The 26,721-nt window shown below is 35.2% G+C and overlaps 1 protein-coding gene across 1 annotated transcript; it reads right to left on the bottom strand.

Annotated features, from left to right (window-relative positions):
* Window positions 1-963: 963 nt before the first annotated feature.
* Window positions 964-26,721, bottom strand: LOC126832797 (transmembrane protein 178B). The gene is made up of 7 exons (XM_050563750.1): window positions 26,221-26,721; window positions 12,441-12,567; window positions 2,970-3,080; window positions 2,670-2,807; window positions 2,485-2,582; window positions 2,228-2,393; window positions 964-1,249 (listed from the first exon to the last, which is right to left on the bottom strand). Exons 1-7 carry the CDS (start codon window positions 26,344-26,346, stop codon window positions 1,137-1,139), a joined length of 879 nt encoding a protein of 292 aa, XP_050419707.1. The 5' UTR covers window positions 26,347-26,721; the 3' UTR covers window positions 964-1,136.

Below are 26,721 nucleotides of genomic sequence, written 5' to 3'. Positions count from 1 at the left end.
ACAGACGTTCGAAATAAAGCCTTTATCTTTCATTTTTTTTCCTCTTAAAATATTATTAACATACATAAATATTGAATTAAACTACGACGTAGAAGCAAGCATTTATTTTTTTGTTACATACAAAAAAAAAATCAGCACGTCCGTTCGTTTTAACATAACGCGCAAAATAATATAATTAATACAATATATTAATACTAATAATAATAATAATAATGTGTGTTATTTATAAACATAAATATGTAGTTGTCGCTTGTCTACACACACGAATGGCAAACTCACATAAAGTATATATTATGAGAAAAACAGAACTAGCAAATGGCTCGATAGATCTCATCTTTACTCGGACCGATCGATTTCACAATTTCCGTTTGCATTTCCGTTTGCCTGTATCGATATGTACACACACACACACATACACTTAAACACGAGCGCTTATACTATTTAGTTAAAAATAAATTGGCCTAAACGCGATAACAACAAAGTTATTTGTTAATTCTTAAGAGCGTGCCGATACTAAAAGTACATCGTTATTTCGTCTTAAAAATGTAAATATATATATGTATTATAATATAGGTACATAGACTTCAATAAATATACAACAAAGTATATAAATAAAATTGTACAAAAAAAAAAAAAAAATTGTGATAATAATAAGAAATTATGTAAAATAATAAATTGTAAAAAAAAATACTCTTAACTAGTTGAATAAAAAAAAAAAATAATAAGGTTTTTGAGCAACTTTGGTGGAATTCGTGTGCCGATAATAATATTGACCGCACGAGCTCTTTTCGTTGTATTATACAATCATAATGAATTAAATATTAAATAAAAAAACAAATTATTATTCTACGACCACGCGATTTTCACAATCGGTATCTACATAACAACAATAAGTATTACTAAATTAATTAATGCAAATCTTCTTATTTTTTTTTTCCGGAAAAATGCGCATGGTCACATAACAATAAATTGTTTTTTTTTTTTTTTTGTGCCCTATGGTCAAATACAGCGAAAATTAAACGAATACAGCTGTGTTGTTGTTTATGTTAAGGAGAGTAACGACAATGTTGTTGGAGGGCACGTTCGAACGAACAATAGGTATCGTGGTAAGCCTTTAGAGAACCAATAAAATATGTCTAGTAGTTGTAATGTCCGGCGTACTGCTGTTGACCGTGGTAGTACGGTCCCGACGGGTAAGCGTTGGGCGCTGGATATCCGGCATAGGCGTACTGTTGTTTTTGCGGGTACACTGTAAAAAAATAAAATGTCAGTCAATTTTTTGTAATTTGGATTTGGCGAGCACACGATTTTTATTAGGGTTAGCCGGGTCAAGAGCCATCGCCATCGCGTGACGGCCCGACCGAAAGTTCGGTTCGCTATTGAGCCCAAGGCCGCCACGACCAAACGATCTGTCTCCGGGTTATTATAGAGTATATTGTCATAACTCGTTTGTGTACTAACAACATAAGAGTTAACCGGGATCGAGATTTCTAAGTTTTGAATACAAATTTTACAGAACTGTTCCATCAATAATGGCCGAGTCAAAGTTTTTGGAAATGTACTCCTCTGAAATATGCCACTTTTTCGTGTTTCGCGTTGAATTTAATAAAACAATTATTCAATTAAACCCTAATTTATACAAACAGTAATTCGGTCACTGTCACGACTCAAAAGTCAAAGCTCAACGCAAAACGACTATAAACAGAAACCTTATTAGGTCAAATCATCGACAGGACCTTTGAAGCCGTAAGGTGGAGTTTGAAGAGCATGTGATTTATTTCAGTCGAATGGAAAACCGTTTAGTTGTTCGTTTAGTACAATCGAAAAACATCATGGATCATACGCGATGCAAATAATAATTGTAAAGATAGTTTGTAGAGTGAACTAGTTGCGTAAGCATATGAGTTAGTTAACCAAGTCTTTACAAAATGATTCAGAATAGAATTTTCTAAAAGAGTATTGCAACAACGCCTCAATTTTTAAACCATCATACATAGTATACACTATGATTATAATCATCTCCACTGTAGAACTATAATGCGGTATTAATTTTGGCCAAGAATGGACATACTACACTTGTGAAACCAGTCGAAACTCCTATTGTCAACGGTTGGTTGAACTATTTGTTTTAGTGAATTTTAGGGCGCTCTTTTTTTTTGGGATAGGGTAAGGTTTATATAACTGTATTTACGATTGGAATGTGCTTTTTAAATGTTTAGGTACTCACCTGGCATTAAGTATTGCATGTTGAGAGCTTCTTCGCGTTCCCGTTCGCCTCGCAGGCAAATGGCGGCACCAGAAAACAATATGGCCGACACTAGAGAGAAACCGACCCCGGTCCACGCCATGAAAAACGACCAGTCGTACGAAATGCGCGTATTTTCCTGGAGAATCTGTGTATGAATAGTACAAAAAAAAAAGGCAATCAAACGGCTGTTGTAAATTCTGTCTGTCTGCTTGATAAATTTAGTGTATTGGCCTTACCTGATTCCATTGTTGGTAGAACTCATCTCCTACTCGACGCTCCTTCTCGTAGTACTCGACTCCGTGCCAGAAGCCCATAGCGCCGGCGCTGAGTAAACCTGGAGTGATAAGAAAAACCCCATATAAGATAAAATCTGATCGCGGAGTCCCGCCAATCTTTGATTGAAAATTTCGAATATACTTACAAGCTAGAAGTACCAAAATCGCGGTGGCCGTTATGTTTCCTGGGGATCGTCTCCAGCATCCCGCCACTCCAGTCCAAAAGGCGATGAACATCACGAAGAAACTAACGATGAACAAGGCGATTGTCGACCTGCCCATGTCTGTGCGATAACAAAATAAGTTAAAATCCACACATTACAACACACTCATCATCAACCGCCATTTTTCTTAGAAACTCTAATATTTTAGCTGCCTCACTTGATTCGGCACCGTGTTGATAATATGAATATTTATTTAAACTTGTATAGGTATCGAGTACTTACGGAGTCTGGTCATGGCGTCCTCTGAGAATTCGTGTGTCTGGTTGTCCGAATCCAAGAAGAAGTAATCGACATTCATGCAGTGTGTTTCCACGGGACTCAAATAGGTGTCAACTGCAAAAAAAAAAACAAACCCGCTAAGTCAGTATTTTAATCGAGTACAAAGGTGGTTGTTGCACATATCATAAAGATCTCAAGAGAAATTAATCGCTTAATAATCATTTCATTACATTACACGCAGGACTACCACGCCGGCATTAATTCGCGTTTGATAAGTAAACGCGTAGTCTGGGAATAACACAGATAGGTACTATTAAAAATTGATTAGGAACCGTTTTGAAATCAGCAGATTATTGCCCAATTTTTTTTTTTTTTTTTTTTAATGTCTTGTGGAGTTTAATACGTCATGAGGAATAACATTGGGAACCGCGCAGTCATTTCGGTTGATGAACAATCAGCAGTGACCGTTGACACCTTCTCAGACATAAAACGCTTTTCTTCGCGCGGGACATTCTCCACTGTACATAACTACGTTTTGATTGCGCGTTTCTCATTTTTAATCTAGCTTCTATGGGACTATCTATTGTAACAACGTCGAGAGTGAAATATTTTCATAATCGTTTGAGAGTAAAATCCTGCACGTTGGTTGAATAATCGCTTGAGTATAGATGCCAAAGTTAATCGTGCAAAAGATTCGGTTATTCGTTGTTTAAGGTCGACAAATGGTATAGTAAAGTAGACGTCGAGATGATATTTTTCAATTTTTAAAGTCTGTGGTAATCTTCCATGGAAAACAGACCTTTGGCCATACTTATACACGTTACATATCCGCAGTTATACACCCATTAGTATTATTATTGTTATTGCGGATTTTGATCATACTATTGAATCGACAACAAAAGTGAAAATATAGTCGAAATGACAACAATGACAAACTTCATTACATATCAAGACATTACAGTTATGAGCCATAGAAAAATATGATATTGTGATATTATGATATGGTCAATTATTCAACTCGTAATAATCGCAATACATAACTTAATCATTGAAAATTATTAATAATATAAACTTGAGTATTACCGTATCTATTTAGAGTAACTATAGTAAGTATTTAGCACCCACTACTGTACCGTTTTATATGTATATCATTGTCCATTGCAGAAAGAGAAACTAAGTAAGGTATGGCCAACGATGGTCGTTCAAATTATAATACTTCAGTGACTTTTTTCGACCAAGGTAATCATCAAAACGGATACTATTAAAATAACCAATAAACTGTTTAATTTATATTTTACGGTTTGCCGACGATAATAGTGTAAGTCGTTGTACCGCGAACGATTTCATACGCTTTCAAACAGTCATTATATTGAATGTGATATAAATATTGGGCCCAGACTTCTTTAATGGAAAATTAGTTCGACTTCAGTATAGTTATTTAAATTAATATTATTTTTTCGCAAACACTTGTTTAGTAATGAGTTGTATGTTTATAAAAATAATTAAATCCCATTCAGGTAAGCTGTGAAAATTAGAGCTAGGTAAATTAACCAGTGATAACATTAACTGTTAACGTTTTGAAAGTAGCTAGAAGAATGGAAAGTTGCCGCCTAATAACAGCTTAGAATCTGTTACAAAAACGATAGTGGAAAAACCTTCTAATAAAAAAATATCTTCCTGGCGAATCTGGCAATAATACAAGGAATAATCCACGACATCTCGATATTCATATCAAATAAAGTATATTAACATTGTACAATTTTTGTAATTTAAAACAGTTATAACTTTTTGTTTATTTAAAATATTACTATTTATAAATATAGATTTACACATGCATTTCATTGAATGCTTGTTTATCCGTTAATAACATTAGTGTTATTTACTATTATTTTATACTAATATTACAGTAGTTTTTAACCTATTTTTCAGACTGCCGTCGCTTGTTAATTTGACCCTCATTGAAATGTTTTAACAATCTAGGATCTAAAAGTAACTATAATATTTAAAAAGTTTAAAAAAACATTGAATACATGTTTCAATATTTTAACTTTTTTAGTTGTCACTTATCAGCTTCTTGGTTTATTTTTTTTCATGTCTTTTATACGACGATTGTTAGCAAAGTATATAATTTTATGGTCAAGACGGTTTAAGGGAGAAGCTACGATAAAGATTTAAAGATGAAGCTACGGTTATTTAATGATAATAAATAATAATATTAGGGCGGCTTATACAAAGCGACGAAGATGTAGTAAATCATTTTGAGTAACAAGTTCTAGGACCATCTTGGTCGATTTCAAGAAACAGCAAGAAAAAAAATAAGGACACTTCGTTGATACTGGCGCGTTCCGATTTCTAAAAGATAATAATTTACCTAAAGCAAAACAGGAACGTAAAATACATTTTTTTCCTTTTTGTTCAAAAGATAAAACGTAAAACCATAAAAGCGTTTGTACTTATCTTCTAGTAACTAGTGGATAGGCAACGAAACTCATGTGTACTGTTGAACACCACGTTGAAGGACCGTCGAGAGATTTTTAACAAGCCGTGGAAAGTAAACAATTTTATCTGTCGACGTCTCGACCGTTTCTGGTTCACAGTTCACATACACACATTCTCGTATACCTCATACACATATAACATGTACTATCCAAACGCTCGGGTATACATGCGTGCGGCGTTTCACGAGCATCGGTTTAGGCGTAATTATTCGAAGACATGTACGTGTATCTGAAGTCTTAACTATTATTATTAACTTAAAATTAATATTTTTATGTACCTACGACGATTCGACTTACGCCACCGGCCGCGGCTGCTAAAAATAACAGGCACAAAAAATATACATCTATACAAATACGACCGATCCGACTACAGGTCGTTCCACGTTGAAAACTTGTTTTGAAATCGCCGATGAAAATCCTTTACAATGTACACACCACACCGGCCGAGTTCAGACGTCACGACCGACTATATATACCACCTATAGACAAATAGTAATTTCGCAACCGCTTCCAGAGATCGTTTTTTTAACCCGGTCGCCGGTGCACTTTCTTTTGGACCGACATAGACAGTAGACACATCGCTGTTTTGTCTATAAGGTCGCTGCCGCCGCCGACGGTCTTCGGATGAAATCCGTTAAAAAACATTCGAAGGGAAACTTTTACTCTTATTCCCAAACAACCAGTGTACAAAAAAAGACAAATAATAATAACAATTATTCTATATCCAGACAACAAACGGTGTGAAATTGCGACGGGTCTCACCACGTCTTGCGGTACTGGTGTAATAGTAATGATGATAATAATAATATTGTACAAGCGGGAAACCACTTTCTAAAAGGCCAGGAGATAAAACGCCGAAGAAAATAATGTCTCTTTGTAGACGAATGGGGGAAAAAAAGGAAGAAGAAGTAATAAAAATACCGCCGTAATTCCGTTGTGGGGTTTTTTCTTTGGTCCTTTTCTTCTTGTGCGAGTGTGTGTGTGTGTGCTACTAAACGCATGACCTTGGCGTTCGACTAGAAGGCGATAATGGGGCACAGATGGAACCGGTCGACAACGCGGCAACGTGTGGTGTGTGTAAGCCAGTGGAATGTGGGCAAGAATCCGCTGAAACCGGTACACGAGGCAGCTGATGCTGTACATGTACGGTATACCGTGTACGTACAGACACTCCTAAAGTATGTGTGCGCCCCCAGGAAATCGGTGATGGTGTTTCGTATTGCTAAAATGACGGTCATTCGGAATAGGCGTTCTCCCAAGGCAATAACAACTTTGTATCGGTTTCAGATGGTAAAAGAAAATAATGTATCCGTTTGATGTTTCAATCACATTTTTTTGAGTACCGAGTACCTAATCTTGAAATCGGTTTGTAAACATCTTCTCTGCGTTTTGCGCCGAAGCTTAATAAAGCTGGGCATAATATTCAGAAGAGATCCCCTTATTGTTTCCACGGCATATTAATAACCACACGTTTTAGCCCGTATGTTACTTTTGTGCCAAATAAGTGATACACATAACAAATCTAACAGAAGTTACGAGCATGGCGGGTAACCGGCAGTGACATAAACGTAATTAGACTTCACAGTTCTATAATAACGATGGTATTTTTTTTTTTTTCGGAATTGCGTATAAACCGAAGCATTCTATTGCAGGTACATCGCCATAATTACATGAACAACAAAATGTCTGTCGAATGCGCAGGTGCTAACTTGATCGCACTGGTGCGTATTTGTAGTTGGTACATGCGCCAACAGGCAAAACCAACACATTAATTAAAAAAGATTGTGAAAATGATTATTAATTTCAAATTGTATAACTTCATAAAAAAAAATCGCCCTACATTATACGTGACGTTTCTAGAAAATGAGTAGCATGAAGGCACTCCTTGTACTCACTACTCCTCAAGGATTTTCTGAACGTGTAGAAAAAATGTCAAGTAGACGTGTTTAACGTCAAAATTAGTCATGGCGGTAGTATTCATTTTAATCCATATTCGGTATTACAACGTGAAAAAAAGATGATAAGCCAACAAAAAAATCAATATTTGAAGAAAAAAAAAGGAATGGGAGAGAAAGAAATAGAATTGAAAATATGGTAAAATAATTACTAAACAACTAGTATTACATCACTTTGAAACAATATGGCGACTGAGTTCCACAATGTGTTTAGTTAATTATACTTTGTGAGATTTTTTAAAAAAGTTTTTCGGTAAACATTTAACGAACAGTATTTACTCAACTAATAAGTCAACAAATTTTGGTATTTTTGTTATGAAGCATCGTTCAAATAAAACATGGACGTGCTGAAATTCTGCTTGCAGTGTAAACTGCCGATGAAACCAATACTCTAAAAAAAAAAAATGATAGCCTCGACTAATCGTCAAATCTTGTAGAACCGGTCAAATGAGGTTATACTCTTGGTGTTATTATGGTTTTTGTTATTTAGTTTTCAGCTTCCTTTAACCCAGAACCGACAATTACTGTTAACACTCTTCCAATGCAAATTACGTTCGTCGAGTTTCGAGGTATTTGCCAAAATCTTCGAAGTAGAGTTGACTTCACCGAAACCCCGTTAAAACTAGTTGACCTTATGAAATTTAATCAACAGTTACACTTTTAGAAAATTAATGGTACCGCGGGCCATGCTCGCAGATAGAACACCACATGACATTTCTATATTTGTATTAAAAAAATACACGAGTTGTTAAATAAAAAACAAGTCTTAATTATCGCATTATTAATACCGTTTATGTAAAAGTAATTTTCACGTACATAACAAAATAATGTTCGCCACACAAAATTAAATAATATGACAAATACACAATGATAACCGCTACAGTTATTTTCATTGATTCAATGATACATTGTAAAAATCTATGTTGGACATCATATAATAATGTTTAAAACTTCATTTTAACCGTTTTTGTGAAATTGTCGGATTACCTTTTAATTTAAGTAGTTTTTTAAATTTCAGTCTTATACTGTTAAACGTGTACTTCATGCTCAAACTTTTATTTTGGGATATTGAATATACATATGTATTAAATCTTAAATTTTAGGCGATTTTCAATAACAATAGTTAAATTATTGATTGACAGCTACGATTGTTGTTTTTAATAAAAATCACAACTTTGGACAAGGCATGTTTTAAATCTTATTATTTTTCTATACAGCTTTTATCAGAACATTTATATGTAATCATATAAAACGCTTGGCCACCCCGAATGGAAAATAGACCACCTGGGCGACGTCGGTCGTAGCTGACAATAACGTTTTGCTCGGATTTGGTCATAGCCCGGAGACGCGCACGTGAGTGCACATAAACAGAGAGGTTTCTTAAACGCAGTTATTACTTACTTCCAACAGAACTTCGCGCACAAACTATGCGAATCCGGCCCTTTCTACTCTAGCCGTAGTACGTATAGGCAAGTGTAAACGTGTGTAGGTATACGAACGATGCGTTAAATTGCAATTCTGTACTTTTTTTTTACCTAACAGACATATCCTTGGCCGACACACAAACAGAAAATCTGGTGCTCTATTGTAATGTTGTCGTGGACCGTTCGATTCCGTGGGAGCAAAACACACGGTGGAAGAATTAATAGCGGACAAGTGACGTAACGGGTCGGCCGTAGTAAAAATATGCGATTGCGACAATGATTTAGATATTTTACTATAATGTTATTCTAGGTTTTCCTCCTAAGAGGTGTTTGTTAACGGCGGAGGAAGCATGGCTCACGAGTACCGCGCGCTATATATTATTATTATCGCATGTACACCTGTATACCGCCTATCTCTGCCTGTACGGTCTCGTGATTAAACAGATGATAAAAAAAACAGCACTGCAGCGTGTACAATTAAAAAATATATATAACACGGCACGAGATTTTCGTACATGCAGATTAATGGCGGTCATGCAAAGTGAATATAGAGGTATGTGACAGAGTAAATAGAGCATAAGCGACGGGAGAGAAGTATTCATAACAGGAACCAACTTGGCCGTATCTACATCATAATAGAACTATGGTGTAAATGTTTTAAATACAAATTGATTTAGCATTTTTGTTCAACGTAGTTAACCGCGTATGTACATGTGGTAATTGATGCGCTACATTTGAATATTTATATTATTTAATTAAATTCTTCAAATTAGATTAACTCTTATTCGGAAATTAAAAACGTTATGTAAACCTAAATGCGAATGCTAATGCTAACTAATTATATACAAACGTGGTATAATTGGGCCTATAAAAGGTTGAGGAGGTGCAGCAACCAGATAAAATAACTTGTTTACGGATTAAAAATATGTCTATGTTTTGGTGCAGCAATCTGAATTATATCAGGCCCATAGGCGAGTGCATAGTTTTTTACAGAAATACCAGTTATCTAGTTATCTTTGGGCTATGTGTAATACTATATTACACCTTCCATAACTGTAAATTATAATAAGCTATAGTAAAATTTGCAAAACTTGAGATTAATAATAAAACAATAGAATATTAACATTAAATTAGATATTTGTCAAGCATAATTCGTTGTTTAAAAGAAAAAAACTTTATAACGCCAGTCGTTAATATAATATAGTTGTATTTATTTATATTTTGAATATTTGAACATTTTTTACTTAACATTATCCGTTGGGCACACAATATTATACTATTTTTTATTAGTGTTACCTTCGCCACAGTTTTACTTTTCTCAACCTCGTAGTTTTAACCTTCAAGCTAAGTACAATTTTCCCACCTTTATTAGTACTAATTGTAATTTTTTTTCACAATAATAACATGAAACAATAAAATATTATTATAACCCAAACTATAGACGATCACGAGTGCCCAAATTTCAACTCGAAATCCGAGCTAATCGAATATAGCCGTTAAACGTGAAGACATGAATATCATGGGTGGTCCCAAAGGTGGGACGGACGTCCGAAGTGTGTTCGCAAGTCGCACAACTGACAACCTATGTATATTATATGCAATAAAGGTTCTTTCACAGCTCGTTAAAATCGAGACATTGAGAACGCTATTTAATTGTTACTACTTATTAGTAAACACATTTCACACGCGGTCACAATAACACATACCATTCGTTAAAATTCGACTACACGACCACGGCTGCAGCGGTAAACAATAGTAACTAGTAAGTGTAAGTATATGTATATAATAATAATATATTATGTTTTCTAATGTATAAATAATAATACACGCGTAAACGTTCAGAGGCCGCCGCTAAGTCAAAGACTCAACAATAACACTAAAATATAATAAGAAGCGTGTGTAGTTCTATAAAAAAAAAAAAAAAAAACATAAAAAGAAAATAGAAAAATTGTTTGTAAACCCAATTTTTTAACTACGACCATGACGCGATGCTCGAGCTATGAATATATATATTTTTTAAATTATTATGAACCTTTTCACTGAAACCATTATACCTACTCTACGCTGTGTGTTATCTTATTTTAATAAGGCTGAACAGATTTGCTTGTGCATTTTAGCGGTAAACGTTTTATTAGCACTGGCCGTTAAACCGCGATCGGCGTTAATGTTAAGTCATCGCGCCCGTAGTGTTATAGGCGTACAAAAACGCATATTAAAAAGAGAAACTAATATTATGGAGATGTCGTTATGGGCGATTTTCATTGTTCTCCCAACGGCCGGATCGACCCGTCCCAGTTAAAGAAAGACTTATGTATTTTTCATGCGATGATAATAATAATAATATAGTACCAAACAGCTTAAAATGACAACTGTGACATCTGTTAACCGCTCTTGTCGGCAATGGTCTGAAACTAATTACTATGGTGAGGAAATCAAAAGTTTAATAATAGTTGTTATGTAATCTGTTAAAAAAAAATTTAATGACAGACACGCCTTTATAACATCAAAAGTATGCCATTTGGGACGTCTTACTTCTTCCCTAAAATAAATACCGTAGTTGCAATTTTGAATCTAGTTTACTGTGCTTGAGGAAACGACGTCTAAGTAACGACAACCCCAAAAGAGCCAAAAGCGGAGAGGTTTTAATAACAAAAATTATTAAAAACACATTGATAATATAATATACTTCGCTTCTTTTTAATTGGGAGTATCTACCTTGGTATATTCTCATAGACAAACTCGTCCAATGACATTTATATAATATGTAAATATTTCTATTAAAATAACAGTCGTCGGACTTCTATGTCGTTAAAAATAACAAAAAAAAAACGTTTCAGACCAAGTCGTATACTCTGATTTCTGCGTCATCGGTCATTGCACAATTATCAAGATGGCCTATGTATGAGTAGAACAAAGCGAACGTGTTTCCTTATCCGGTTAAAAACAAAAAAGTGTTTGTTTCTTTTCAAACACAAGTGACAACTTCGATACAACGTTTTAAAACAAACAAACAAACGACAATATTTAATTAGGTATTTTGTACGAACACGGCAAGACATAACAGAAATCGTACACACACACACACACACAGACGGCGTTCTACACTTTTAGCCTTCGACCAACCACCCAACCCAGTTAGGTACATTGTTGTAGGGAACACAGCGCGTAAATTAAATTACAATAAATGTATCACGAGGCCGTGTTATTTAAGAATATTATCGTTATTGTTGTTGTTATTGTTCAATAGATATACCTAGAACGCTATTTTTTTCACGATTACGGTTTTTTAATCAATGACGTTTTTCTGTCGGACGGCGTGTACGATTTTCTGTCTGTACAATATAATAATAATCACGTAGAATAATATTACATCGAGCAAAAAGTATGCTGCTTTATTGCGTCCATACAGTGCGCACCGCATTAGCTGTTACACGAACCTAATGTGGTATAAATATATTATTACCACGTGCTATTGCTGTTCGACAACGAGACCGACTGATTTATCACCCTTGGTTATAAACCTACCAAAAGTTTAAATCCAAAAAACATCTTTTTCTTTTTTTTACTCAAACTAATAAATCATCAAGACATATTTACCGGTCGGAGGTCTGTCTTTCGGGTAACATATTCTAAAGAGTCCTTTCGTCCTGGTGAAGAAGAAATATTTGTTCATCTGCTCGAGAACCGTCGATGCTTGGCTACTTGAAGAACGAGCGACGGCAGTCTGAAAAAATAAAGGGGGAAACATTTGAATACAAATACGAAATAAATACACAAATACATAAATGATTTTAAAGAAGAAACGCGTTCGACGAAATACATGTGTCAATAATAATAATAAAAACATACATGATATTGTTTTAAATAACAAATATTGAACAACGTCAATAGGAGGTATTGTGCGCCGATAACGTCCCGTTTTAGAGTAAATATTATTGTACAACACAAATATTCACACAAACGGTATATAATAAATATTAACACGAACAAGACGAGATTCGTTTACAAACATAGTGCCTAGGGCCCGCAGTGTTAGGGCCTGAAAAAAAAACAGGGCTATACGACTACCGACCACAGTAACTGGGCCTGTGGCCTGTGACTTGATCAAAATATAGATAAATTAACGAATGGGTACAATCATAAAATACTGCTCTCATTTTTTTTTTTTTTTTGAAATTATATATATTTGATATTTGATTTTACTGTCATTCAGTAAAGCGCATTTTTGAAAATTGTAGAACTGTGTAATTTTAGTTTTTTTTTGAAAATATTTTTGTGAGTTTTTGTTGTAATATATTCCCAATTAATCAGTAGAAATATCTCAACATAAAAAAATGTCATTACACAATTATTTATATTTATTTTTTATAGTTATTGCCATCTATAGTTTCGCATCTAAGCGGCGTTTATTTGAATGATTTTCAGTTGTAATAATTCCTTAATACTTCTGTCCACTGTGCTGGTGTTTTTGAAATAAGTATCGTAGTGACACGTCCACATAATATTTTCTAGAGACTTAGTAAGAAACTCTAATTCCGCGGTTGGCCACGGAAGTAGAGAATGGATAATAGTTCATAAAAACCTATTAATAGCCTATTCGTCATTCAATGGACACGTACAATGTCGATGATATATATATATAATATATTTCAATTAATGTGGTCCTGTCACTGTAGAAGCTCGCGTGCCATTAGTAATGCAATAATTGTTAACATTATTTCGTCAATGTATGCATTCAAAAGATTCAAATGTATATAGAGGAGCCGGGGGGGGGGGCTACGATCTCTTATTAATTATACGGCGAAATCGACCCACTTAGATTCGGTTGCTTTTTCTACTCTTAAGGCCTCGTGTCGTTTGGTGTCGAAGCGGCGATTTCGCTTCAATTCTTTCCGTGCGTCGTGGTTTTTTTTTTTTGGGGGGGGGGATATTCTGTATAAGCAATTGAGGGGATAGACAACGTCTATGTGCTATTTACTCCGCTCATTGGCACTATAATGATTCATATTTCATGTACAGTCCATTAGAGTTGATGTTGATGCAACACCGGAGAAGACGTTATAGTCACGTTGTATAATTATAATTGTGGCATAATGTTTAACTGTAAGGGTTAATCGACCTTAAAAATACCTTGAACTTTAATTTTTAAATACCTCGGAATAACATTAAACAGTATATTTTTACTCGCGTCTTAGGTACTGATGAATAGAAAAAGAAAGAATGAATATAGCTGTTAATTTGTTTAAACATATCAATAACTTGATAGTCTTCGGATGTACTCTATGTCTTAGACTTGTTGCTGACGTTTCAGACGTATTGCAGAGTCCTTCTTCTGAGTGATAGCGCCGTTCGAAATTTGTTTTAACTATATTTGTATTGTTTAAAAAATTGACCCGTATAGGGAAAGAAGCTATAAGAAATACATCTCGGGGTAGTTTTAAAAAACCAACATCAAATTATCATAATTTATAGGGCTATGTGAATTACGCGTAGGCCAAACACCATACGGTAAGCGCGCAGTTAATAAATAAATGAAACATATTTATTTTTTGCAATCGCTAGCCGTGCAAATAATATATGCACATGATCGCGTTATTATTAAATATATTTCAGTTTCGTAGATGTTGTATAGATTTTTATGTTTAGCAATTTTGTGAGTTCTTTTACGAACATTTGTAATATACGCTACTAACACATTATACTATACGCTGTACAATCAACGTGTTAAGTTTAACGGATCTGATAAAGCTTACACTGTTCGGCTAAAGACTTTGTAGGTAACTCAAACGTCTGTTCGACCAAATGCCTAATTCATTCCCTTTCCTATAATCAAAGCACATGGTACATATACTAGACGCTGATTAGTAGAGCTCATTCTGCTTTAATTTATTATTCAATTAACTGGATTTTATTGCACTGTAGTATATATATATATATAAGATAACTGATTGTGATCTCGAGTTAGGACTCGAGATTAGGTCGACAACAATATAATTATTATTATCGACACAAAACATGCGAGGAGGAAGAACTCTTCTGCATCAATAAAATATCGAACAATAATGTTTCGCTGTCCCAAATCCCAATCTAAATTCCGCGACGACTGACTTACAGTTATAGACGATGCCGTTTCTCGGTCGGCGGTGTATTCCGGAATTATTATTGGCTATTAAACTACTTGGCTTTGTGTAGAGCCCCGAGCCGAGAATATCCATTATTCATCGCCATCTCACACGGCATGGGCGTAAGAAAGACAATAATAGCCGTGACACTCAACCACTGTCCAGATGTGGTAAGATACACTGTGGCACCGTCCCTCTAGCGAATCGATCAAACCGGACCTGGATCGTCTTAGACTAGGCTTCGGGATTGGAGCCTGCCGGCCAAGAATTGTTTCGGGTCACAGAATTCGCCAAGACTGATCAAGTAACGCCGGCTAAAGATAATAATATCTCATCCGGTCTCAAAAACCATGTCAAATTGCGGGTGAAACTCAAAACTGTTATTGATTCAGCTGTATTCGCTCAACGGGAGGCGATGATCTGTTGACAAAACGTTCTCATAGACTTATGATTTATCGACACGCGAGGTGCCATTTACATAAAGTTTATGCGCAGTCAATTAACAGTAAAATAATAACGAAATTAATCGTTTCGGCACCCTGCACCGTTGTTTCCGCTTGCGGTGTCGCCGATTTCCGGTATGGCGACCGGTCGTCGTCGGTGCGACACGCACACGGACGGACGGAGCGTATTATAAGAACGTAGGTACAATAATATTATTACAATAGTAATAATATTATACAGTGTGTACATCGCTTAAGAACCACAGTCGATAGCTCAATGACCTCAAAGGGAATCGTCGCCGTGTACGACCCGACGGTTCCAGTGTGTTTACGCTGACGGAATACGTTATGCGCTGAAAAGAATGTGTCTGCCCGTCCGATGATGATAACGACCACGGTCTATTGTTGGTACGATGGCTCTCCAATCGACCGTTGTATTTCGATACAGGTATTATATAAATTATTACTATTTTCGTTGTGTATTCTATGTATTTTTTTCGCGTTCGACCTCACTCAATGTAATTCCTAAACAGATAACGGTAATGCGGAAATCGACGGGATAACGAGCGCGAAACGCCCGAGCTTGGCATATTTGTTACACGATTACACACACACACACACCATAATAATGATGCTAATATTAAATTGCTGTTCCAAGGTTATTGATTGCAGTACTCTTCGTCAAAAACCTACGTTGCACAGGCATGATTGATGGCGGACTTGAAGCCTTTTGAAACCTGCTGAAAGGTACATAATAGTTTTGTTAAATCAAGGGCTTCGACGTCTCAATGCTGCATGGTTGTTACAGATTACTCTTTAAAATTCCCCGACGTTTCCATGTTTTCTAAACCTAACCCGGAGTTGAAATTAAAAATTGTTTTTCCTATGGCGTGGGTTCAATGCATGACCTGATAACCATTTATAAGTAAAAATTATAAATATATAGTAAATTTTAAATTCGTCTAGAAACGCTATCAAGTAGAAAAGTATACTACTATATACAATATAGATAAAAAGCACTTGTAGAATCTAAAGAATTTAACATCTCAGCCACTCCATTGTTATAAACAACAACGTTGTTTTCTATTGTTATGCTTAATAATGTTTTCGACCAATCTAAACTTATTCATATTAAGTTTATGCAGAAAATTATGCGCGACTCGATCACGAGTTTAGATTGCTTGTCTGTTGTTTTTAGCTTCGCTTAAGATATATTGTGCAACTGTAAGCGAGATTGTCTTTTTGCAAATTGTTCGCATGAAAACATTTTTCAAAAAAATTACTATTACTTTAAAATGTTAGGTAAAATAATGCTGCTACAACCCCACTGAGCTATGTTAAGGGCTTTATGTGTTAATTGGTACATTTAAGTATACTGTATACCTAGTGTATGTAATAAAATGAAAACGCAAACGCATGCAATTAACTGTTGACCTTTGATGAGTACCCCCAACAGTCAATATTTTTAGGTTACAACTGTAAACATTTAAATATATTGTTTGATTTTTTTTTTTTTTTTTTAATACATATTTTCGGTTTAACCTCGTAAACAACATAGTTTATACTAGGTTACTTTTTGAAATAGTATTTCTTACTAATTTTCTATCAGACCAGGACTTAGTCTTAGGATTTTAAATGTCGCAAAACATCAATATTTATACGGTTTAAATAGCCGCAGCAGCCTTTCACTAGCTTAGAAATCTCGGTAGTATTTCCGAGAATTCTTCTAACGAGTGTCAACCGATTCATATACGAGAGTCCATATTCGGTATTCGAATCATTTCACTTATTAACCTGTTAGTATGAGTGTGTTGTTTTTTCTTTTTTTAGTATTAATCAAGTTCAAGGATGTTGACGACGGTCATGACGTTTCCTTCGCCGACCGGCCTATTCCTGTTATTGTAATGTGTTAACATATAGTATTTGATCGAACGTTACGTTAATTATTGACAACCGACAAAACCTCAAGATAACTGTTTTTGTAACTATTCATTGATTTTGATGGCGTTGTTCACTGTTAACATAATAAATTATCCGACCCATTGGGTCACACAACACGAACGCCGAGGTAGACAACCGTTTTTGATACATTCCTTCTGCCCGAAAAATGTACTCTGTCAGTTGTACCGAAAAATATAAGAATAAATATAGGTAAGGAATACCGTTTAGGGATTAAGGTGATTCGCGAACGATGAAATCAAATAAGACGCTCAGATTTTTACTGATAACAGCTAACAGTTACTTTACCGTCTCTTCGCCGAGAAACCAAGTACGAACTGTGGTTTTACACGGTTAGGTTAGAATGTTTTGTTAAAAGGAATCAAATACCAAATAATTTTTTTTTTTTTTTGTAGAAATCTGTTGACATTTTTTTATACCTATTATTTATTAGATTTACACTGTCCCCGTTCAAAGGTGACTTTTCAACGATTTTATTACATGATGTACTATTGTCATCGCTCATGGCGATCATTTAGTATTATTGATCGTTTATTTGGGTCTCGTAGAAAACTTTTAATGCGATACACGGTGAGCTGTATAATATTTCATTATTATATACGGATATACCAACACACTACGTTTAGGTATCTGGTACGTGTCCGAACGCTGGGTCCGTTATAATACGCGGCTGATTCAATCACGGCGTGGTGCTGTCATTACATATTATTATTTTATTATTATTAATATACTCGGTTGTGTTTAAGGCTGGAAATAAAGTGGTGACGTTCGAGTCCGCTATAATAATAATATAATAATTACACGGTTATCGCTCCGTGTATTATATTGTGTACTACGGGCAACGGGTATACACATTGCTCTTGTTGAACGTGTACCGAGTTTAGGGAAAAACAAAATTACGCTTATGTATCGAATATATACGGCTCAAAAAGTAATACGGCGTTGAGCAATTTGTTAAGATCGTTTCGTAAATGTTAATAAAAAATTACACACACACACACACACATATACTCGGATATAAAATTATTAATTAAAAAAAAAAACCGATTTCGGCTATCGCGGCCACTACTAGCGTTTTAAAAAATATTAAAGCGCCGCTGTCCGGTCAGCCTATAAGCGTGTAAATTTCTCTTTGGCGGCCTTCAAAGTTCTAAATCTGTGAATATTATTGAAAAAAAAAACTGACACCGAGACCGTAACGCCAATAGTTTTACTAAAAATTAATTGTGTGTTTCATTTTTTAATATTCTACATCGTCCGCCCGCGGTTTCACTAGGCAACTGGGCGAACGTGGCATATTGTATTATAATTTTGTGTCCCTACTTAAAACACAACACTCAAACGGGTGGCATTTTTATTGCGGGGATCATATTTTATTTTAACGACTCGCGCATCTCAAATACTTAAGTATAGAGTATAGACTGGCCAGACTTTCGACATGCCTGTCCGTCATTCTTTAAAAATAATAGTACTGATTAATATTTAGGGCTTGCAATTAAAACTTAAAACTATATTATATTATATCGTACATATATATCCGTGTAAACCGGACTCTTGTATAATTGACGGTTTTCACGAAAAAGAGGGTCATCAGTTTGAAGTTAACAACTTTCACAAAACAACAATAACTACATTTTTGACTTCAATAAATTTATTAATATCATTTCGACATGCAAAAATTAACTGTTTCATAATAATTTTCATGTAAATTTTAATACTACTTTCCACAGAAATGAACTGTTGTATTTGACTTAACCCCCCCCCCCCTTTCCGCAAAACCCATTTAATTAGTTTGTCAACCGCAGTGTTGCGTCTAACTTGCTACTTAGGTAAGTATCGGGTTCGATTACCGCACACTGTGAAACAAGTTAGTGTTGGAAACGGAATGAAAAAATAAAACTCACCAATTATTATACTTAAAAGTTAAATCCAATTAAACGCATATTATTTTTAAGTACCAAACATTTTTGGGTTTAACAAAAAAAAAACGGTTCAAAAATTTTTTTGTTAGGATTTAGTTTAAACAAAAGAAATATTACTATAAAAATGTGTGATGTCTTCTATTTTTATTTCAAACGGTAAAATATAAATACCGTTTACTACGCCCAGAAAGTCTGCTGATAATCGAAATGCAAATGCTTGCAACTTACATGTAATTGCAAAATATATAAATAGTATACACCATTTTCTTTAGCTGTATAATATACCTACGGCCGCTTCGCATGGAAATATCTCAATTATATCATCGAAGACGTAAATGGTGGATGCACCACATGTATATGTACATAATTTATGTAATTACACACTTTATAATAATGCACTGTACGACCTCTGGGCTCTGCGTTTAAGTCACCGCAAACCGGCCGATTGGTATTTGTGGTTTTCCCGGTCTTCAGTTTAAAATTATAATTAAAAAATAATAATTCCAATGCGTTATATAGAAACGAACATCTTGCGCATTTTTCCTATGCCGATATTTTTATTTCAACTGTTATTTTTACTCATGGACCACTATCAGTATAATATGAAGAGTACACTAGAAAAAATATGCATAAGTCATTGTTTTTAATTTTGCCAAATGAAGCATGGAACGAATAAAAACTCTACACGATGTTATGGTTTAAGATTATTTTTTTTTTTCGGTAATTTTTATGGTTTACCTATTTTAAATGTTCAGTGCGTTCACACGGGCACATCTGTAGACTTTACAATTATATAAGGAGAACAATAAAACATATAAAAAAATTAATTTCGAACAACTTTAATTGTCCCCTTTTACTCTTCATGTTATTATGGTTATTATAACGTTGATCACGTCCTATCTCACCGCATGACACAATCCAAACGGTCTGTATAATTCTTTCTCCTCGTCGTTTCCTTTTGAACCGAACAACATTCTCCTCCGTTATGACTATAAGACTACAGCAGCAGCAGCAGCAACAGTCGCCACCGTGCATTGTAAAAACAGTTTCACTCGCTAATGAAAATAATATTAAAAAAACATAATAATTCCCTTAGTGAATAGAAAACAAACAGACAAACAAAAGTGAGAACTCTTGTTCACACCGAGTGCGGTCGTGGCTGCTCCTTGTAATCAAATTATAACATATTATTATTTTATTCAAACTAAACGACTACAATGCGCAGCATTATACAACGCGGTACATAGAAAAGTGCTACTTGTATGAGTTGTACACACAAACCGTTATCGTTTGTAATTAAATTGTATCTTCCTACTTTCGACAATAACAACCGGCCTTAGGTAGAAATTCAAACATTTGCCGATGAGCTATTTTTTTATTTCATACAGCCCGGCACCGATGCTAACCGCGCCGCGTCTGATCGAGTTATCAAAAACTATATTAATATTGTACATTTTACTTTCTATAATATTCAATATCGTTTAGCGACGGTTGTTTTACTATAGGGCATAGGCGCACCGTGTGTGTGCACCATGGATAATGAATACTATGAGACACACACACACCCAGCACATGGTTTTTTTGGTAAAAATAAACTCACGGCTAATATTGGAATAACAGATTAAGGATATAGTGTTAGGTATATTTTTCGAGAAAGGTTTATGTAACCCGCGTCTGGAACTAGTTTAACCAGCAACAGCTACGACTCTAGTCTTTCCAACGTCGTTTCGTTGCTTTATATACTTCAACAATTTTTGAAATTTATGATAAAGCTAGGTAACCGTGTCGTTAAAAACGATTAATAGGTATATTAGTGACGTCAAATAGAAATGTCCACACGGTTAATTGGTTTTTGGGAGTGTCAACCATGACGTCCGGATTTCGAGTTTGTTTGGCAAAAAAACTATATTTTTGTTCGACGCTGACCAGTCGGGTGTTGATTTTTTTATGTCGTCCACCTAATCCGTATACTTACGTTTGGCGGCCGCTACTCTACAGCCGGTTGGCAGTATACACAAGCATTGGATTATACAATGCCTATAATAGGTTCGTGCGGTAGAAATCGATGGGTGGACGCGAGAAGATGTCCACTTCTTACAGCGCCAAACCTACTCTCGAGCCGGTCAACGTGCCGGTCAGGTAAGTGACCTCACGCCGATGTCTGTGATCTCCGGCTGAGTAAGGAAAACTTTCATTTCGACTGGACAGAATTTTTTTTTTACCTACTACTCCGTCCGTTTTACTTTACATTATACACACACAATCAGCGGAGGGGACACAAATTCTCAAGGGAAAGAAAAAAAAAAAGGACAATTGCAGGTAGACTGACCTAACCAAATAGTATAGGTACCTAGTGTTGACAATCATTTCTACACCGAGTTCGGAGAAACGAGAAAGTGCATCCAAATATACCCGACGTACGGATGTAATACTTAATGGACAGTAATATATGTAAGAATTTTCTAGAAATAATTTTGATCCATCGATTGGTTCTGCAGCATAAATCTCACATGTGTCACGTGTGAACGACGAGAGAACGTGAAATCATCGCAGGTACAGAAAAATGTTGTCGTAGTTTAACAGACCGTGGAGGATATACTTTGATGTTAATTAAATTGAATCAACACGATAAATATTATAGCGGTCAATAAGCTTCGTGGCTTGTAATACTATTTGACCAAGACCATCAGTTGGAAATAATAAAAATAGTTATTATTACTGTTGTACATTTATAATAATTGCTGATTTTACATTTAAACAGTTGTCAGTCATCAACAATGAGTAAACATTTATTTTATTAGCTAGAAAATTACAACAGCTTTAGTCAATACTCAATACTAATATAGTTCACCCAGAGGCCCCGCCAAACTAGGGCAATCGTTGGATTTATTTTTTTGTTTTTGTTATCAAACTAACGCTGTTCGAGCGGAGACACGTTTTAGATCCGATTTGACAAGTATAAAAATTTTTTTTTAAAAACAAAAACGATCAAGAAACAATTTATATTCATTGTGACACTGAAACAATGCTATGCGATTTTTTCTTTTAGATATTTTATCGGCGTTCTCTGCATGATAATAGCTAGGTTTAGGTGGGATGGTTATAAATAATAGAGTCAAATGAAAATGCAAATATGAGCTGCTGGCGTGACAGCCTTTTAGTAACGGACATATTTTTAAGAACGAAAAAAAAAATGTAATGATTTATTTCAAATTGTTTAGCGCATTAACATCTTTATATAGAACTTAAAACGCTGTACATCACCTCTCTAAATCACCTGCCGAGTGCTCAGACCGCCGAGTTATTTTCGACATTATTTCGTCATTGTTGATTATTTTTTAACAAAAATATAATTATAATATTTAAATTATAAAAATGTATGATATAAAAAATGTTGGTAACTTCTTAGTCTCAGGTCGGGGAATTTCTCAAACTGTCGTTTAACAACAGTTATGTAGGCCGCCAACCATTTGGATAATGTTCGATCACGGTTTACACTAATTTTGATTTAATTAAAAAGAGCTTATGAGAATTTCTCCTCGTCTATCGCATTACCGTCGGCGTGATGTCCTACATCGAGACACCGATCCTAACCGGAAGTTGAGAGTTTTCGCACTCAAACCCCTTTAAGATCAATCATCAAAAAACACACTTATGCAATAGTCCAACAATAATAGACATAACATACCAAATGTCAGAAAAATTCCACACCGTGGCCCACCGACACGTCTTATTTATTTGAGGAACGGCATATAGGTACTGTACATGTGTTTTTTCCTTCTTATTTAGGTTACTGTTTTATGATTTCAATCGTCTACTAATTGGTTTCACGCTGGACGCACGTCTCGCGTGTATCAATTTGTCGGCACAACACACAACCGGCATTCGAAAAGTAAACGAGCGATTCGGAAAAAAAAGTATTGTACATAACAATAATGATAGTAATAATATTAATGTACAATAGACAAAAACCGTGGAATTGGGACGGCCATTCGTGTATTCGGTTTGAATAACGTATTCCATCGACTGGATAATCGACGTTTGGGTAGATCACTACTATGTACTTACTACTTTGTATTTTATAAGCTATATTATCTATAATAATAATTTTATAACACAAAAGATGGACAATATTTGGTCATATTCTATATTGGTGTAAGTGCAGTTAAACCGCATTCAACGAAGCTGTTAGGTTTTTTTTTACCTCATTTTTTTTTGCGGTTTTTCGACATGGGTAAACGATATCAGGTCAACGTCAACTCGGACACACGTTTCAGTAGTAGTAGTAGTCTGGCATTATAATATATATATATTAATTAATTAATTAATTAAGAACGAAAGGTGTATTGGAAAACCGCTTGAATGAAAATATGATCTCAAAAAACAACTGGTTCTGGATTAAAATTTATTGGCGATAGTAATTATAGTTTGACACATAAAAACTCTAAGGCAATACTTTTAGTTGTAATAATATTAGCAAGATTTGATGTATATAATTATAATCTGTATGCGTGTACTGGATAATTTTCAACCGGTTATTCGAGTAAACGGTACATGATCGTAGGTGTGCCTTACAAGCGCCAAACGGTGTGTTGATTTCAATAATAATTATTAAAACGATGATTTATGCGTCTTAAACAAAATACATCAAGCAAAATTTCCAACGTCGAACGTGAGCATGACCGATAATAGGTATAGTCTTCTGTGGCTAATTTAAAGTGCATAGAATAACTCATAGAAATAGAACAATAACGGTGACATTTTCTGATTTACTGGAATTTCATCGATCGGTTTTTGCTGAATACATTTTTTTTTGATTTTAGGTTAAAAAAGAAACCCGCGATGACCATTGCATATTATTATGGACAGCAAAAATTGACAACTAAATAACAATAGTATCCATCTGCGGTATTGAAAACAAAAATATGTCCTAATTATTTTTTTAAAAAGTCAAGAGTAGTTCTTGGCGTTGTAAAAACCACAAACCATAATATGATTTCACCGATATTTATCCATTTGTACTGTTCTACTATTATGTTAATTACATATAATGAATTATGAAACTACGGCGTACCTGTCAGCTACTTGAGTAAAAATTATCATAGGATCTGCGACTGCAAATATTGTTATGAAATTATAATACCTACAGCATCCGTCGGAGCCAAGAATGTGTTAGAAAAACAGGTTTTATGAAAAATAAATAATAAAGAAACGACATTATGAACGTTTAAAAAAAACTTGGAACGTCTGTGGTTTATTATGCAGGTTTATCGTTTTTTTTTTAACAAATTGACATAACTGTAAATCTTAACCGAACCGGCACCGAATCAAAAGTTACCACCAAGGCAGATATTCTGATCGCATACAATAATATAATATTAGTATAATCTAATATTATTATAATCTAGACGCACCAGAGCTCGATGTAAAAAATATGATTATTATTATTATAACGTTCTGTTGCATTGAATGCACAAACAAAAGGGTTACTTTTAAATGATGTAACTCGGAATCGTTAAAAACAAAAACGAACCGCAGTGTTCAAAAGAAAAACATAATAATATTGTAGGCAAGTTTTACAGATGCACGCCGTGGGTTCTTATTATACCTCTTGGTTTCGATCTGGCGAGGGGAATACATACACATAGTGAAATAATACTACTTGCTCTTTGGTTCTATAACTTCTAAACACATTGTTTGCAGTTGTGGTCATTGTCCGTGCAGATAAAACTAATAACAACAAAAAATACATCTCCATTATTCTCCGTTCGCCGTCCAGTGTTTTCGTCACGACTGCGTTAGGAGCCTGTGTCTACTATAATTTAATATCTGTGTATGTATAATATAGGTGTACCTGACAAATTTTTTTTTTTTTGCTCGCTTTGAAAGATCAAACGTTACCCCGGAAAAAAAACTAATAGTTAATACGGTTTTTTTTCCTCTTATTCTTTGCGGGAACGACAACCGAATACACGTAGGTATATATATATATATATATATTAGTAACTCCGCTAAACACTTGTTGAATGAAAAAACAGCGACGTGTGGGTATAATATTATTATTATGCCCAGCTCGACAATGGTATGGACCAGAGAAGATTAATTTTTCGACGCCCATTGTTCGTGTCAGGTACCTACAGACATTTTAATGTGTACATGGCGTATTATAATACTGGTACCCCGTACCACACAAACACAACACAGTTCGTTGGTGGCAACCTCTTCCCCCGAGTACACTGACCATGATGCGACTCGCAGTGCAACACATGTTTCATGCATTCATTCGAACATTGAAATCTAAATAAAAGTGCACTAGCGCTAGACAAACACACAATAACATAGCTGTACAATCTCAGCCATTCTTAAAATACCTCTTTAACCGCACACCGCATAGTAGTGCATGGTATACGCTTTGATTAATCTAAACCAGATAAATGTGGGGGTAGTATCTAGATAGTTTTGAAATTTGCTAAGTCCATACCAACTGCATGACTGTTTTATTGTCCTAGCATAATGTGCCGGTGCCAACTTGACCCATAATCACTATATGTGCCAATCACTGCCACCAATTTTTTTTTAGCGAAATTGCGCTCCCGGAATTGAAAAACAACTTGTACAGCGTCAAGCGAATTGTGTGCATGTTGGCAAGCCGGTTCAAAGACAATTGTCTTAATTTTATGCACCGGTTTTTTAAAGTTGCCCCCCAAGTCTGTCCAGTCCACCCCTGTATAACTTAATCATTTGCCTATAGGTTAATTTCGGGTTGGTAATTAATTACCCGACTCACCCGACCAGTTTTGTCTATGAATTTAAATAAAGTCGTTGTGTTTAATGGATATAAATAATTTTTGACTCGCGTACGAACACTTATGGAAGGTCTTTATAATGTTATAGGAAGTTATTTGTACATAAGTAATGGATATGTACTCACTTGTATTTGGTTTCTCCGGACCTCGTAGTACACCCAGTTGTCCGTGGAGAAGGCGATGGCCAACAGCGCCGTGGCCACGATGGCCGTTATGGTGGCCAGAGACAGTGTAACGGCGGAACAAGGCATGTTCGGGCTAGTGTATTTCGTCTGCGTGGAAATTAACGGGCAGGGGCGATTGTTGACGAATAACTCGACTGTTGTTGAACTCTCTCCGAAGACTTACCACATTTTGTTCGAATACGAAATTAAAAAAAAAAAACCAAATGCCTGCGGAGAAATGTTTTTTTTTTTCTGTTTTCAATTTGGGGGGTAGAACGCGCTCGCACACAAAACGACACACTGCAGAGGTCGGACACCAAAAACAACAACAACAACAACAACACGGGACGCGCAGACTGTGTGTGTATCGTTAAAACAAACGCACCGAACACACAACACACAGACACACAAACGCACACTACAAGCAGACCGACCGACTGCTCGAACAATAGTTGCACCGGA

Source organism: Adelges cooleyi, unplaced genomic scaffold (assembly GCF_023614345.1).
Source record: "Adelges cooleyi isolate 19-005CV unplaced genomic scaffold, UGA_ACOO_1.1 ACOO_flye_CR_arks_rails_tigmint_CR_PRNA_167, whole genome shotgun sequence".
Lineage (NCBI taxonomy): Eukaryota > Metazoa > Arthropoda > Insecta > Hemiptera > Adelgidae > Adelges > Adelges cooleyi.
This window is presented reverse-complemented; position numbering and strand designations above follow the sequence as displayed.